Source organism: Balaenoptera borealis, assembly GCF_965194805.1.
Source record: "Balaenoptera borealis genome assembly, chromosome: 12".
Classification (NCBI taxonomy): Eukaryota; Metazoa; Chordata; class Mammalia; order Artiodactyla; family Balaenopteridae; genus Balaenoptera; species Balaenoptera borealis.
In genome coordinates, this window is record NC_138869.1 from 77,376,741 (window position 1) to 77,393,901 (window position 17,161).

Consider the following 17,161-nt stretch of genomic DNA (forward strand, 5'->3'; position numbering starts at 1 on the left):
GCACCTCAGCAGAGATCTGGCGTTATTTAGCAGTTAGGAGCATTGGGCTCAGACATCGCTGCAAGTCAGGGCCAAGTCCCTCTGAAGCCCCTTGAGAAATGCTGAGTGTGATGGTTTCCGGGGGCACAGCCAGACCACAGAAAAATCCTGTGTGCTGCTTAACCTATTTCCTGGATACCAGAGGAAGTTCCTGAGAGAAAAAAGGGTGGTCCATGGCAGTCAAGTCACATTACTATCAAGAGCCACACAAGGAAGAATAACAGTTCCCTTTGGACAGCCCCTCTGGGTTAGGTCCAGTAGCCACCAGTGACGACACTGAGAGAATGGAAGGGCTGCCTGGTCTACGTGTCAGGAAGAGAAAGCTGCTTCTGGCTGGCATGCTGTCTCAGAGGGTTTGACAGAGCAGGTCTGTCAGTCACAGTTCTTCCTGTCCAGCCCCCTTAGCAAGCAAGATGCTCATGAGAAACAGTGACCCTGGAGTATGTCACTAGTTTAAAAAAGGGAGATGGGGCCCTTTCTATATGAAATTGAGATTTTTACTGACATGCAGATGTGCTTTAGAGTTAATGTTTCTACAAAAAGGTTCTATAAACAATAGAAAACTTCTAGCATGAAGTCACAGGATGTTAAAAATATTACAACACAATAAATACAACTATACCCTCCACAGCCCCACCGCAGAGAAGAGTAGGCAGCTAACAAATTTGGAGGGAAACATGCTGAGATGGCCTTCACAGTGGACAAGAAGCCCAAAGCACCACCCAGGAAGAGGGGATGGACCAAGTCTGTGCCATAGAAAGCGCAACGTGGGACTCCCAAGTCCATTTCCCCAGCTTCGCCTCTTACTGACCTTACCCTACCTGGGGGGCCACACCAGCTAAAAGCTGCAGCTTCAGTCCATGCTGCTCCACCGGTCCTCACCAAAACCCTGGTCAGTGGATTGGATCAATGCCAGGCCTCTGTGGGGAACACATGGACACACACTCTAAATGTGTGTCCTTCTGTATAGATTAACTAGTCGTTCATCCATGTCCCCTGTGCTTATAGGGCCATCCAGTGATGTTTAGAACAGACTGGAGACTCACAGGTTGTGATGGGAAGGCATATTTTTTCTTTTGGAAATGGCCCATGAGGGAAGTGACCAGGGACCTGAAAGACCACGAGATTTTTGAAGGCACCTGGACTGAGCTAGTCCTAGGAGAGACCAGTGGCTTTGCTAGCTGCTTGTCACAGATGTAGCCTAGTTGGTCTGGATTATCCTTAAATGCCAATGGCATCGTGACACTAGATAGGGTACTGTGGCTCTTGTGCCTGAGTGGACCCTGGGGACTGGGGAAACCACACTGAGGGGTCATTCATGGAGGGACAAAATGTGTGAGCTCTAAGGGATGTTACAGAGCGCTACAGACCCTGGCCCAGCCCTGGTCCCTGAAGGTACTAACATTTGATACTGTGCCCAGAGCTTAGCAGTGGCCTGTACCATGGATCCCATCAGGTGACCAGATTCTTGCTCAAAACAAAGCAGGAACTGGCCAAATTCAGTTCAGCACTCAGCACCTGACCCAGATATGCCCCTGGGGGATGGGGAAGGTCCCTGTCAGCCCAGCAGCAAGGGGGCTCAGTGGGACTTTCAATGATCCAGGAGAAATTCTGGCACAAGTAATTCAGGGCTGAACCCTCGTCGCAAGCCTGGCTAGTCGCAGCGTTGGGTATAGCGCCCCTAGTTACCACTCTGCACAGGTGTATGGCTGCCTGGGGGCGGGAGGGCTTGGGGAGAAGGGCCGCTCTGCTCTAGCTTTTCTCTCTTGGAAAAGGCAAAACTCCAAGTAGGATGGGAGATACCTGGGAAATCTAGACAGAATGGTGTAAGCCCTAACTCCCTTTCTTGATGCTTTAGCATGGCTTCCGGCCCTGTACAGGGCCCACTCTCTCCAGCTCCAGACCTGGATCTCTCTCCAGGCTGACGACGGTGTAAAGTGAGGTGGCAGTGGAGAGGGGCCTAGAGAATAGCAGCTACAAAGGGGAAGAACAGATGACAATAAAGGTCGAGGAAGAATGCCCAGAAGCTTGATTCAGGGTTCAAAGATGGTGGCCAGGCTGCCCTCCTCATTGTCCAGCACCTCTGTTTCCAGCATTGGCTTTGTTTTTTTGAAAAGTGAGGGAAGATTCTTTATGTGAACTTCTTTTCGGAACTGCTCGCCCAAGGGTTTCTGTGGAAGACAAATGAGAAAGAACTAATGCTGGGTCTCGAGTGGTGGGTTGTTTTAAAGATCATCTCACCATAATGGTCGTGCCTACAGCTGGTTTCTGGTTTGCCTGTACACATGGTCCAAGAAGACTGCAAAGGTGGTTGGGAGCACTAAGGAAAGGGTGTGAAGGGTGTGACCTACCCCAATGCACCCAGCAATGAGGCGTTTGAATTGGTCCTTCCGGCGCTTGTCAGCCACTTTCTGCAGAGAGGGGTTCAAAAGCTTGCAGTCAAACTGGTCCAGTGAGTCCTTCTGAATTTCAGGGATCTGCTCCATCACAGCTCTTATCTCCAGGTACCTGGGACGCTGAGAAGTAGGGGTAAACCCACTCAATGGCACTGTTTTGGGCCCCGTCACCTTCCCTATCCCCTGCCACACCCACTTCTCAGGGGGGCAGCACTAGCAACTTGGCAGCTGCCTACGTTTAGGATTAAGGCTCAAGTGCCCGGGAGCAGGCAGGCTGTGAGGGATGAAGCCGCAGCCATCCTGCCCCCAGGCTTTCTCCACTCACCAGCGCCTCATATATCTGGAAGGCCAGGTGGACCAGGGAAGCCATGCAGCCATCGTGCTGCCCATGCGTCTGTAAGCCCTTCAGCACACTGGTGAACAGCCACGTAACAGCATCTGCGAGCAGTGTCCCTGACAGCACCTGGGGAGACAGCTGTGCTCAGGGCCAAAGCGGGACTCTGAAGGCCTCAGCACCCTAGTTCTTCCAACTGATTCAGTCAATCCTCATGACCCAAATGTTTCATGAGGGGAGAGGAGAAAGGGTGAGTAACCATACTTGTTTGAGGAGAGGCCAGCAGAGCTGTGTGGTCGTCCTCTGGCAGGACAGAGTATCCTTCCAGGCCAGGGAATTGAAGGCTGTAATTAATAGCGCTGTACAAACATCCTAACGGAAAAGGATGGAGAATTACAATGGGAAAATAAGTACAATGTTCTCTGAATTCTTATGCATCAGGAGCTAGAGTTTTAATAGGTAAGCAGGAAAATGATAAAAGCAGCTACTGAAGAGATGGGAGTTTATTTCCTCTATGTCTATCAGGCCATCCAAAAAAGAAAAACCAACCAATACAGAAAATAAAACCTATGTGCAGGAAGGAGATGCTCAGGCCTGGGGGAGGCTGAACACCAGGGACTGGTGGCAATGTGCCTGGGTGTTTTTCTGAGCCTTTGCCCATGCCAACATGGGAACACAGTGGCCTTGTGCCTTTCCCACTGTTTTCTTTAACTCATATAAAGGAGTATTACCAAAAAACCCTCCTGATGGCATCAGAAAATGAGAAAAGTGGAAGCGGGCTCCCTGGCTGGGCAAGGAAAAAATCTCGCCTGCCCCTCCACCCACCTCATGCTTCATTAGACATTTTCCCAGGTCTGTAAGCTCTGCCATGGCCGAGGGGGTTACCTCTGTGGCCATCATCTCTTCATCTGTAAGTAGAGACCAAAATGTTAAGCTCCATCCTTTCAGAACAGAGACCGTCCTTTCTGACAGAAGCCCACAGAGTAAAGGAGAGGTGAGTATCCTGGGCTGACTGGTGGTCAAAGGTACTAGGACAGCCCCCCAGCCTCATAAGAGGGTGTAGAAGCCTCTGCCCGTGGCAGATTTAGAGATGCATCTAGCCATACATTTGCAAAACGGGGAATTTTTCTGGACAGTTACCTAAAAAGCTGCAAATGCTGAGGATCTTTTGTCGTTAAACAAATATTTGAGGACCCACTATAGCAGTTACTGGGGATATAAGAGGAATACGACAAAGTCCCTTCCCTGTTAGTAGTTAAATTCTAGTGAGGGAGAGAAGTAATTAATAACACAAATAAAACATGTCAGGTAGTGATCAGTGCTGGAAGACAGAGCAGAGGAAGAATCTAGAGGCTGGCGTTATTTTTGATAAGCTGGTCATGGAAGACCTCTCAGAAGTGACATCTGAGCAGAGACCTGAATAAAAAGCAGGGGGATGGGCCAGGTATATAGTTGGGAGAACAGTCATTCTAGGTAGAGGAATCACCAAGCGCAGAGGCTCTGAGGAGGGACTGTGCTGGGGAATACAGCAAGGGGGCCAGCACGGACGAAAGCTAGATGTACAAAGTCTCCTCCACACCAGACTGCTAGGGACACAGTTTCTATGGGAACTGACCTGGTTACAGAAGTAACAATATTTAGGAGCTTAATGGCTGACCTCCAAGGGCCGCAACAGGCTCACTTACCATCTCCATCTGCAGCGGGAGCAGTACCGTGGTCAGCACCTTTCTTTGAAACACAGCACACAGCTAAGGCAAGAAAGCAGGGTTACTAGGCATATTACCACCAGACAACAGCCGTCCCAGGCCAGTGGATCCCAAACTGTCTCTGGGCAGGTGAGGAGTGGGGGAAGGTGGGATACTGTCCAGGCACAAAGTCAGCTTCACCAACAGAAATAGAGGCATTTGACCAGACTGTGTTCTGGTCCCTCTTCAAGTTCAATCAACTGGAGGGAAATTACAGAATTATCTGAGAGTAAATGACCAGGAGAGGATGCCTCATATGTATACTTGGTCTACTTTGGATCTCAAACAAATGAACTGACCAAAAAATAAAAACGAAATATAACCACCTTCATGTCTAAGAATTAAAAAATTCCCCTATTTTGACAAAGCTAGAAGTTATTCCTACCATTAATCCAACTTCCTCCCGCTATTTTAGACCATTTCCTCATAATCTGCCCTTAGTATGAACTACAATGCAGTTCACAATTCATAAAGTGTCCTTAAATTGACTTACGAATTATATAGTTTCTGTTTAGTTAATTATTTCTTATCAGTCAGTGTTGCTGCAAACATGTTAGGTGAGTGACCAGCTTTTTTTCCAGAAAAAGGCTTGTCTTCTACCCCTGGTTCCCATGCCACTTACTGATCAGGTCCATGACTTCTCGGGTTAACATCCTCACCAGTTGTTCCTCCAGCATCTCTTGAGACTCTGGGTTTTCATCTGTTGTCTCATCTTCTCCACTGCAGAAAACCAGGAGCCAAGTTCCATGGGAATGCAAAAGAAGCAGTGACCCTAGCTAGACCCTCTGTGCCCACTTCCTTCTCCTGACTTCCTCTGGTCTACATTCCACTCAAAAGTTAGGAATGGGGAGCAGTGATCCACTGAGGGGCATTATTACTTGTGACTATATCCAGTTGGCTTGAGGGGAATGGATCAAAATCCTAAGAATGTCTCAGCATTCACCTCAGGCAGCTGAAGGTACCCCCTATGAAGGCTTGAGCTGAGTCTGCCTAATGGTCACAGAAAAGCGATCTACCATCTAGGCTGAGGATGACTATAACCCACTATTATTCTAGCCCTGGGATGGCAGAGTCCTTCTTCCTCCATGTCTATCTTCTCCCACCCCAAAGCTGGCTGCCAGCTCATCCATCACGGAGAAGAGAAAAGTCCCTTACCACAGCAGGCTCCTCTGGTTGATGACTTGCCATTTTTGGGAAAGCCTCTGGGAAAACAAAAAAAGAAATAAGTGCTACACTAGAGAGAAGGGTGGAAAAGATAATATCTAAGGGCCACTTCATGGTTAGAATTAGCTGAAGATGAGTCCAGGTAACAATGACAGAGCCTTGGGAGACCCCACAAGGTTAAAAAACCAGATACGGTTTCTGTAACCTCTCCCACACCCACGACAAGGGCAGCATATCAAACACTTCTTTGCTTGGAAAGGATCAATGACATTTCAGAACTCCTGAGTCTCTCTGGACACACCTATTCTCTGCCCAGCTGGTCCCCCTGCTTAATTCCAGAGTCAGGGAAACAGACCCAGGAAAAGCACTCCCCTGATCACCTCTCCTCAGTTAACAGGAGGATAGGAGTAGAATCTGAGTCTGCAGGTGCTTTGCAGGCAATGGAACCAGTTTAGTTCTTCGGGGGAGCTGCTCCATCCAGGGCAGCAAGGGTGGAGCGGCTGTGCAGCCCTCCTGGCAGGGCTAGGAGACAACGCTTTCAGGAGCTCTTGACTTGTGAGACTCATGAGAGGCCACCCACTCTAAGAGGCCTCTTCGCCACCCTTTCCTGGCCAATCTCTTACCATGTGAAGGTAGGTGAAAAGAGGTCCGAGGATGGGAGACACCAGGGCTTCGTAGTGCTCCGGGGGACAGAAGAGCACCAGAGGCTTCACAAAGACCCATGCCGCGGTAGGTTAAGAAGCTTTAGCACACGAGCGCGTGCCCGTCGTTCTAAAGCACCACTCCCCTGCCAGGCTGGAATTGTAATAAACTCTCCTTACAATATAACTTTCAGGGAAGAACGATACTCCCCCAAACAAACAAAAACAGAGTCTGAATGAGAATGCAGTATGAGTGTGCTTCTTCAAAGAGAAGCACCTGACAAAGTACAGAAAAGGGATAAAAGCTTCATTTTTCATCTTTCCAAGAAATGGGATGGTAAGAATTTCCCGTAAGGAGAAAGAGCTTTCAACACTCCCTGGACTGCTTTCAGGTTTTTCCTTTTATTTACTTCAATCTTCTTGTCTTTCTAATGTGGTTACTATATACTGTCAGAAATGTTTCCATCTATTTCATATAGCTCAGCTCTGCCTCCTCTGGTGCTTCTGAACTGTTCCTGTCTTCAGTCTTCTGGCCCTTTGGGTTATCTAGGGACTTTTGAAAGGATATGAAGCATGGGTCTGAGTCGGTAGTCAGGAATATTGTTCAAGTTGACGAAGGCAGAGCTGAGGAGCTGGGTGGCCAGGTGCTCCACGGTGTAGAAGTCCTGCTGCATGGAAGGGCCTGCCTTCCCTAGGATATGGAAACTGTAAAGGAAAATCATGAACATCATCAAATCCATTATCTGTTATCGCCAGCCCTGACTGCCTTGGGAATTTCTAGTCTACAAGAAGACTTCTCAGCTAGAAAAGCAATTCATTGTATTTTCTTTTTAAGAGAACTTTAGCTTAATCAGTATACTTCGAAGATGTGGACTTAATCTTCTTTCAGAAGGGAAAATAACAGCCACCCCCCCCCCCAACATTTAAGGAAACTTCTTGAAACCAGATTCAGCATCTTTTAAAAGACAGATGTCGGTACCCAAGATCAACAGTAGCCTTTCATTACTTTGTAAGTAATATGGATTTACAATGGACAATCTTTTGTTAGTTGGCTGACTAGAGCACTGTGTTAGCGAGATCAGTGCCCTGGGGATGCTGGTGTACAGAAGGGCCAGTTACACCCCCCATGCCACAACCAGGACCCCAAGACAAAATATGGCCAGCTATCTCCCAGTGCCCATGAATAGTGGGCTATGAGTAGTGAGGGGTCTGAGAAAATGCATCCCCATCACTGTAACTTCTACTTTGGTCTCATCACTTTATGCACTGGAAACAGACAAGTTGGGCATTAAAATATCAAGTCATGGCTAGGACTTAAAGGCACATGTGACAATTAAAATAAAAATTGCAGGAAACCAGCCTGTTCATTTTGATTTGACACTAGAATCATTAGTTTCCTGTCAAATTCTTTCCTCACATTACCTGTACACTAGAATTCTAGATCAGACGTCCAACCCAAGGCCATCCTATACAATGCATGTCTAGGAGGAGAATATGAAAAGGCAGCATTGGTTCCTTACCAGTTTTCATAGAGGGTGCAGAAGAAACGCTGCATTCTTTCTAAGACGGTTTTGTAGACAGGAGAGTCATTCAGTTCCAAGAGAGGCTGAGGTAATCCTACAGACAAAGATGGATCAGGAACCTGCTGCTCCTCTGCTGAGGGTCTCAACCTGCCAACACCCTCCCATAGGCAGAGGTGGTTTGGGGGGTGGGGTGGGGGCCGGGTGCTATAAATGCAAAGCAGCTGACCAAGTCTTCTACCAGCTGGAAGTGCTAACAGCTTCCCTAAAGTGACTGCTACACTGTATTTGCAGGGAAAGGCGAAAGCTATTTAAGTGTCCAGGTTTGAGTACTCTAACTTTTGCCTGGGTTTCTCCAGATGGAACTTGTACCAAAACACACAATGATAGCCCAAAACGATCTCTCCATAAAGTACTGGGAATGTCCCCCCCTTCCTTTTTAAGTCACAGAACCTCTTTTTCAAGCAAAATTTTATGCAAAAGCCCAAGGTGTATAGCAGATAAAAATGAAACCCACTTATCTCAGTATAACAATTGCCTTAAAAGATCTATACTTCTAATCAGAGGCAATTTTGTTTCCAATCTTGCTCCTGGTTGGAAGCTGCCAGAGGGAACTGTTTGTCCATTCCAGTATGTTTTGGTTGGTCATACATTTCTACAGCAGCAGTTCCTGGCTTAATATGAATAACTGAAGGGGGGGCAGGAGGGGAACGGGTGGTGAAGCAACACCTAATTTTTATATTAATAACAAGACATTTTTTGGACGTTTCATTTTTACTGGTGTCTCCAAAAGGGAGCTTAAGTGTAGTGGTGCCAAAGGAAATGGCCCAGGACCATTTAGGCCAAGAGAGATAGCCATGGGCCCTGGAAAGACAAGCTAACAGTCTCCTTTTCATTAAGTCATAGCTGAGGCATGCTCACTAGATTGCTTAATCATGGCCAGGCCCATGCAGAGGTGATAGCCGGGGCAAAAACACACTGTCGGGGCTGTGATGGTAAGCCAACCTGAAGCTCCAGAGATAGGCACAAGGTTTAGACATCTCTGGTGTCTCTAGCTCTAACTTCTTTTTTTTTTTTAAATAAATTTATTTACTTATTTATTTTTTATTTTTGGCTGCGTTGGGTCTTCGTTGTTGCGCGCAGGCTTTCTCTAGTTGCAGCGAGCGGGGGCTGCTCATTGCGGTGGCTTCTCTTGTTGCAGGGCACAGGCTCTAGGTGTGCGGGCTTCAGTTGTTGTGGCACGCAGCCTCAGTAGTTGTGCTGTGCAGGCTCAGTAGTTGTGGTGCACGGGCTTCGTTGCTCGGCGGCATATGGGATCTTCCCGGACCAGGGCTCGAACCTGTGTCCCCTGCATTGGCAGGCGGATTCTTAACTGCTGCACCACCAGGGAAGTCCTCTAGCTCTAACTTCTAACCAACTGCCTTGCTCTCTGTGTTCCAGCCACACAAGTCACCTTCCTATTCCCTGGACATATCAAGCTCTTTGCTGTATGCCTCGGGATCTTGCACCTGCCATTCTGTCTGCCGAGAATGCTCAGCATCTCCTTTTGCCCCCAGCCTGGTTGGCCCCTGTTCATCCTTCAAGTCTCCACTGGGAGGCAGTCTTGTGACTCCACTCCAAGACTGGGTCAGGTCTCCCAATAAACACTCCCACAGTCACTTGCCTTCACAGCACGTATCACAATTATGATCATGAAGTTATTTGCTAATGGGAGAAGTGAGTTAAAGCAACATTCTGATCAAGGTAAAAATTGGGAAACTTGGCTCAGAAACTATTCCTTAAAAAAGTGATAACAGGGCTTCCCTGGTGGCGCAGTGGTTAAGAATCTGCCTGCCAATGCAGGGGACACGGGGTCGAGCTCTGGTCTGGGAAGATCCCACATGCCGCGGAGCAACTAGGCCCGTGAGTCACAATTACTGAGCCTGCGCGTCTGGACCCTGTGCTCCGCAACAGGAGAGGCCACGACAGTGAGAGGCCCGCGCACCGCGATGACCACAACTAGAGAAAGCCCTCGCACAGAAACGAAGACCCAACACAGCCATAAATAAATAAATAAATAAATAAATAAATAAATAAACAAACAAACAAACCCAAAAGTTTAAAAAAAAAAAAAAAAGAGTAGTGTGTTCCTAGGTTGATTAAATGAACTAACACATATAATGATTAGAATATAGCACTTGGCACGTAATATTGGTTATAAAAGTATTTGTCATTATTAGTATTAGGTGCCAGGCACTATGTGGGGCACTTTACAGATTAAAAAAAAAAAAAAAAGTGATAACATACATTATATTTTACTGATTAAAGCTATTTAAGCTTAATTGTTTGAATACTTCCCCCCCATATACAAAAGGCAGGAAAGTATGCTAATATCCTTCAGGTCAAAAAGCATGGTTTATTTATAATCTAAAGGCTCTAACACATACTACCAGCTGGCAGCTAAAGTGAAGGAGGGGTTAACAGGGGGTGTGTGTGCTTCTGAAGACCTTCTCTGCATGATAATGAAGTAAACACACTTGTTCCTAGAGAGCCTGTAGGAACCCCATACGTGCATTTCTGAACAAACAGGTGGTCAAGGTAGTGCCAGGTGAGGAGAAGGTGACACAAGGCACACTGAAGCTGCATTAGAGATAAGGTATAGAAATATAAAGGCACATAAAGGTATAGAAAACTTCAAGAAAAAAAAAAGGTTACATTTCTTACCTAAAATAGCAGATTTTTCCACTTCAAGCATATCTAGAGCCCTCGTAAAAGGTTCTGCCATTTTGGCTAGCATTTCTGGTGCATATAAAGTATTGTGAGTTCTGAAAAAAACAGGAATGCTATGGTGAACTTTTCTTAGTCTGCTGGAGTAGGAAAGAATGGGTTTCCATCTTGTAATTCAGTGATACTACATTTCCACATAGATACCTCTCTGTCAACACTGCTCTTGGCAGGGGAATTTAAATGTTTCCCTGGAGAAGGGGATAGACTTGATGCTATTAAGTTTATTTGTACAGTATACAACACCTAATAGCAATCAACCACAAGAACCGAATTCTGAGAGAGCCGGACAACATCACAGTCTAAAGCTGGAAAGCAAAATTCTTTCAAACCTTAGACGATGCCAAGGCACTCCCAGTTTTCTGACTGCCCGTGATAGAGGATGAAATGTCAGAGGCATCATGGTTCACAGGCAGGAACACAGAGTAGGTAGTAATATGCCCCCATTTTTAGGATGTTTTGTCTCTGAATCAAGAGCATGGACCCAACAATGCTCTGGCAGCTGTTTAGTCTCCTAGAGGCACATTTGCAATGCCCAGCATGAGCACCTCTTCCCCACCAAAATGACTTACCTTTGTTAGACTATCGACCTGATCTACCTGCCTTCCACTGCAATGGCACCACGGAACAATCTATAGCCAGAGGGCATAACTACCTATTTCTCTTTTAAAAGTTAACTATAAAACATTTCAAATGTATAGAAAATTACAGAACATGGACCAGCAAGATCAAATATTTAAGATGAACACTGAATAGATCATTTTAGACCATGTTTTTTTTTTTTTAAATTATTTATTTATTTATTTATTTATGGCTGTGTTGGGTCTTCGTTTCTGTGCGAGGGCTTTCTCCAGTTGCGGCGAGTGGGGGCCACTCTTCATCGCGGTGCGCGGGCCTCTCACTGTCACGGCCTCTCCCGTTGCGGAGCACAGGCTCCAGATGCGCAGGCTCAGTAGTTATGGCTCATGGGCTTAGCTGCTCCGCGGCATGTGGGATCTTCCCAGACCAGGGCTTGAACCCGTGTCCCCTGCATTGGCAGGCAGATTCTTAACCACTGAGCCACCAGGGAAGCCCCATGCTTATTTTTAAAAAACCCTCAATAATGTTTTTTAAGTCTAACCATGTGCATTCATTAGCACCCATGTTTAAACTGCCTTTTTATGACTGGCTTATTCCACTTAGCATAGTCACGGTTCACCCATCTTGTAGCATGTTGCAGAAATTCCTTCCTTTTTAAGGCTGAATGATATTCCACTGTTTGTATAGACCACATTTTGCTTATCGATTCATCCACTGATGGACACTGGTTGCTTCCACGTTTTAGCTATTGTGAGTAATGCTGCTATGAACATAGATGTATAAATACCTCTTTAAGACCCGCTTTCAATTCTTTTGAGTATATACCTCAAGCTGGACTTGCTGCTTAACATGGTAATTCTATATTTAATTTTTTAATTTATTTTTATGCTTTTGGCCGTGCTGCACGGCTTGCAGGATCTTAGCTCCTCAACCAGGGATAGAATCTGGGCCCCCTGCAGTGGAAGCACGGAGTCCTAACCACTGGACCACCAGGGAATTCCCACTATTTTTAATTTTTTGAGGAACTGCCAAACTGTTTTCCAGAGTGGCTGTACCATTTTACATTCCTACCAACAGTGTACAAGAGTTCCAATTTCTCCACATCCTTGCTAACACCTATTACTTTCTTTTCTCAAAATTATTATTTTTTTAATGTATCTTTTTTTTAACATCTTTATTGGAGTATAACTGCTTTACAATATTGTGTTAGTTTCTGCTGTATAACAAAGTGAATCAGCTATACATATACATACATCCCCATAACTCCTCCCTCTTGCGTCTCCCTCCCATCCTCCCTATCCCGCCCCTCTAGGTGGACACAAAGCACCGAGCTGATCTCCCTGTGCTATGTGGCTGCTTCCCACTAGCTATCTATTTTACATTTGGTAGTGTATATACGTCCATGCCACTCTCTCACTTCAGCCCAGCTTCCCCTTCCCCTTCCCCATGTCCTCAAGTCCATTCTCTACGTCTGCGTCTTTATTCCTGTCCTGCCCCTAGGTTCATCAGAACCACTTTTTTTTTTTTTTTTTTTTTTTAGATTCCATATATATGTGTTAGCATATGGTATTTGTTTTTCTCTTTCTGACTTACTTCACTCTGTATGACAGACTCTAGGTCCATCCACCTCACTACAAATACCTCAATTTCATTTCATTTTATGGCTGAGTAATATTCCATTGTATATTTGTGCCACATCTTCTTTATCCATTCATCTGTCGATAGACACTTAGGTTGCTTCCATGTCCTGGCTATTGTAAATAGAGCTGCAGTGAACATTGTGGTACATGACTCTTTTTGAATTATGGTTTTCTCAGGGTATATGCCCAGTAGTGGGATTGCTGGGTCATATGGTAGTTCTATTTTTAGTTTTTTAAGGAACCTCCATACTGTTCTCCATAGTGGCTGTATCAATTTACATTCCCACCAACAGTGCAAGAGGGTTCCCTTTTCTCCACACCCTCTCCAGCATTTATTGTTTGTAGATTTTTTTGATGATGGCCATTCTGACCGGTGTGAGGTGATACCTCATTGTAGTTTTGATTTGCATTTCTCTAATAATTAGTGATGTTGAGCATCCTTTCATGTGTTTGTTGGCAATCTGTATATCTTCTTGGGAGAAATGTCTTATTTAGGTCTTCTGCCCTTTTTGGATTGTTTTTTTGATATTGAGCTGCATGACCTGCCTGTATATTTTGGAGATTAATCCTTTGTCAGTTGTTTCATTTGCAAATACTTTCTCCCATTCTGAGGGTTGTCTTTTCGTCTTGTTTATGGTCTCCTTTGCTGTGCAAAAGCTTTTAGGTTTCATTAGGTCCCATTTGTTTATTTTTGTTTTTATTTCCATTTCTCTAGGAGGTGGGTCAAAAAGGATCTTGCTGTGATGTATGTCATAGAGTGTTCTGCCTATGTTTTCCTCTAAGAGTTTTATAGTGTCTGGCCTTACATTTAGGTCTTTAATCCATTTTGAGTTTATTTTTGTGTATGGTGTTAGGGAGTGTTCTAATTTCATTCTTTTACATGTAGCTGTCCAGTTTTCCCAGCACCAATTATTAAAGAGGCTGTCTTTTCTCCACTGTATATTCTTGCCTCCTTTATCAAAGATAAGGTGACCATATGTGTGTGGGTTTACCTCTGGGCTTTCGATCCTGTTCCATTGATCTATATTTCTGTTTTTCTACCAGTACCATACTGTCTTGATGACTGTAGCTTTGTAGTATAGTTTGAAGGCAGGGAGCCTGATTCCTCCAGCTCCGTTTTTCTTTCTCAAGATTGCTTTGGCTATTCGGGGTCTTTTGTGTTTCCATACAAACTGTGAAATTTTTTATTCTAGTTCTGTGAAAAATGCCATTGGTAGTTTGATAGGGATTGCATTGAATCTGTAGATTGCTTTGGGTAGTATAGTCATTTTCACAGTGTTGATTCTTCCAATCCAAGAACACGGTATATCTCTCCATTTGTTTGTATCATCTTTAATTTCTTTCATCAGTGTCTTATAGTTTTCTGCATACAGGTCTTTTGTCTCCTTAGGTAGGTTTATTCCTAAGTATTTTATTCTTTTTGTTGCAGTGGTAAATGGGAGTGTTTCCTTAATTTCTCCTTCAGATTTTTCATCATTAGTGTATAGGAATGCAAGAGATTTCTGTGCATTAATTTTATACCCTGCTACTTCACCCAATCCATTGATTAGCTCTAGTAGTTTTCTGGTAGCATCTTTAGGATTCTCTATGTATAGTATCATGTCATCTGCAAACAGTGACAGTTTTACTTCTTCTTTTCCGATTTGGATTACTTTTATTTCTTTTTCTTCTCCGGTTGCTGGGGCTAAAACTTCCAAAACTATGTTGAATAGTGGTGAGAGTGGGCAACCTTGTCTTGTTCCTGATCTTAGTGGAAATGGTTTCAGTTCTTCACCATTAAGAATAATGTTGGGGCTTCCCTGGTGGCGCAGTGGTTGAGAATATGCCTGCCAATGCAGGGGACATGGAAGCCCTGGTCTGGGAAGATCCCACATGCCGCAGAGCAACTGGGCCGTGAGCCACAAGTACTGAGCCTGCGCGTCTGGAGCCTGTGCTCCGCAACAAGAGAGGCCACGATAGTGAGAGGCCCGCACACCGCGATGAAGAGCGGCCCCCGCTTGCCACAACTAGAGAAAGCCCTCGCACAGAAACGAAGACCCAACACAGCCATAAATAAATAAATAAATAAATAAATAAAATAAATAAATAAAATAAATTAAAAAAAAAGAATAACGTTGGCTGTGCATTTGTCATATATGGCCTTTATTATGTTGAGGTAAGTTCCCTCTATGCCTACTTTCTGGAGAGTTTTTATCATAAATGGGTGTTGAATTTTGTCAAAAGCTTTTTCTGCATCTATTGAGATGATCATATGGTCTTTCTTCAATTGTTAATACGGTTTGTCACATTGATTGTGTATATTGAAGAATCCTTGCATTCCTGGGATAAACCCCACTTGATCATGGTGTTATGATCCATTTAATGTGCTGTTGGCTTTTGTTTGCTAGTATTTTGTTGAGGATTTGTGCATCTATGTTAATCAGTGATATTGGCCTGTAGTTTTCTTTTTTTGTGACATCTTTGTCTGGTTTTGGTATCAGGGTGACGGTGGCCTCGTAGAGTTTGGAAGTGTTCCTCCCTCTGCTATATTTTGGAAGAGTTTGAGAAGGACAGGTGTTAGCTCTTCTCTAAATGTTTGATAGAATTCGCCTGTGAATCCATCTGGTCCTGGGCTTTTGTTTGTTGGAAGATTTTTAATCACAGTTTCTATTTCAGTACTTGTGATTGGTCTGTTTATATTTTCTATTTCTTCCTGGTTCAGTCTTGGGAGGTTGTGCTTTTCTAAAAATTTGTCCATTTCTTCCAGGTTGTCCATTTTATTGGCATATAGTTGCTTGCAGTAATCTCTCAAGATCCTTTGTATTTCTGCAGTGTCAGTTGTTACTTCTCCTTTTTCATTTCAAATTCTATTGATTTGAGTCTTCTCCCTTTTTTTCTTGATGAGTCTGGCTAGTGGTTTATCAATTTTGTTTATCTTCTCAAGGAATCAGCTTTTAGTTTTATTGATCTTAACTACTGTTTCCTTCATTTGTTTTTCACTTATTTCTGATCTGATCTTTATGATCTTTCCTTCTGCTAACTTTGGGTTTTTTTTGTTCTTCTTTCTCTAATTGCTGCCCTCAATTCTTTTCATTCTTTTTTCTTTATTCTGCCCTGCAGTAGTTATTTCCACTATTTTATCTTCCAGGTCACTTATGCGTTCTTCTGCCTCAGTTATTCTGCTATTGATTCCTTCTAGAGAATTTTATATTTCATTTACTGTGTTGTTCATCATTGTTTGTTTGCTCTTTAGTTCTTCTAGGTCCTTGTTAAACGTTTCTTGTATTTTCTCCATTCTATTTCCAAGATTTTGGATCATCTTTACTATCATTACTCTGAATTCTTTTTCAGGTAGACTGCCTATTTCCTCTTCACTTGTTTGGCCTGGTGCGTTTTTACCTTGCTCCTTCATCTGCTATGTATTTCTCTGTCTTCTTATTTTGCTTAACTTACTGTGTTTGGGGTCAGTCTCCTTTTTGCAGGCTGCAGGTTCGTAGTTCCCGTTGTTTTTGATGTCTGCCCCCAGTGGGTAAGGTTGGTTCAGTGGGTTGTGTAGGCTTCCTGGTGGAGGGGACTGGTGCCTATGTTCTGGTGGATGAGGCTGGATCTTCTTTTTCTGGTGGGCAGGACCATGTTTGGTGGTGTGTTTTGGGGTGAACTTATTATGATTTTAGGTAGCCTCTCTGCTAATGGGTGGGGTGGTGTTCCTGTCTTGCTAGTTGTTTGGCATAGGGTGTCCAGCACTGTAGCTTGCTGGTCGTTGGGTGGAGCTGGGTCTTCGCGTTGAGGTGGAGTTCTCTGAGAGAGCTTTCACTGTTTGATATTACATGGGGCCGGGAAGTCTCTGGTGGACCAATGTCCTGAACTCGGCTCTCCCACCTCAGAGACTCAGGCCTGACACCCGGCCAGAGCACCAAGACCCTGTCAGCCACATGGCCAGGTATGTGGGGAGTTTCTTGCCTTTTGGGAAGTCTGAGGTCTTCTGCCAGCGTTCAGTAGGTGTTCTGTAGGAGCTGTTCCTCATATCGATGTATTCATCTTACTCCTCTGCCATCTTGAAGCTATCTCCTCAACATAATTTTTTATTGTAACCATCCTATTGGGTATGAAGTGGTATCTCATTATGGTTTTGATTTGCATTTCTCTAATGACTAAAGATGTTGAGCATCTTTTCATGGCCTTGTTGGCCATTTGTATATCTTCTTTAGAGATATGTCTATTCAAGCCTTTTGCCTATTTTGATTAGATTATATTTTTCTATATGTCTATCCTTCTCAGTACCAAACTATTTTGATTTCTGTAGCTTTGCAGTAAGTTTTGAAAATGAGAAGTTTGAGTCTCCCAACTTTGTTCTTTTTCAA

The 17,161-nt window shown here is 44.5% G+C and overlaps 1 protein-coding gene across 5 annotated transcripts in view; it reads right to left on the reverse strand.

The window, feature by feature from the left end:
* Nucleotides 1-611: 611 nt before the first annotated feature.
* Nucleotides 612-17,161, reverse strand: part of XPO5 (exportin 5) — a 46,522-nt gene continuing 29,972 nt past the window's right edge. For 3 of the 5 annotated variants that reach the window (XM_082345848.1, XM_082345849.1, XM_082345846.1), the window contains 12 exons: nucleotides 10,543-10,643; nucleotides 7,840-7,936; nucleotides 6,888-7,024; nucleotides 6,302-6,399; nucleotides 5,670-5,716; nucleotides 5,137-5,234; nucleotides 4,455-4,517; nucleotides 3,595-3,677; nucleotides 3,034-3,141; nucleotides 2,761-2,898; nucleotides 2,391-2,555; nucleotides 612-2,210 (listed from right to left, as the gene is read on the reverse strand). In XM_082345848.1, the coding sequence (XP_082201974.1) occupies nucleotides 2,073-2,210; nucleotides 2,391-2,555; nucleotides 2,761-2,898; nucleotides 3,034-3,141; nucleotides 3,595-3,677; nucleotides 4,455-4,517; nucleotides 5,137-5,234; nucleotides 5,670-5,716; nucleotides 6,302-6,399; nucleotides 6,888-7,024; nucleotides 7,840-7,936; nucleotides 10,543-10,643 (1,273 nt within the window). In that variant the 3' untranslated portion in view covers nucleotides 612-2,072. Of the gene's footprint in view, nucleotides 2,211-2,390; nucleotides 2,556-2,760; nucleotides 2,899-3,033; nucleotides 3,142-3,594; nucleotides 3,678-4,454; nucleotides 4,518-5,136; nucleotides 5,235-5,669; nucleotides 5,717-6,301; nucleotides 6,400-6,873; nucleotides 7,025-7,839; nucleotides 7,937-10,542; nucleotides 10,644-17,161 lie in introns of those variants that run through there. The other 2 variants (XM_082345847.1, XR_014232386.1) reach the window with 2 other exon arrangements.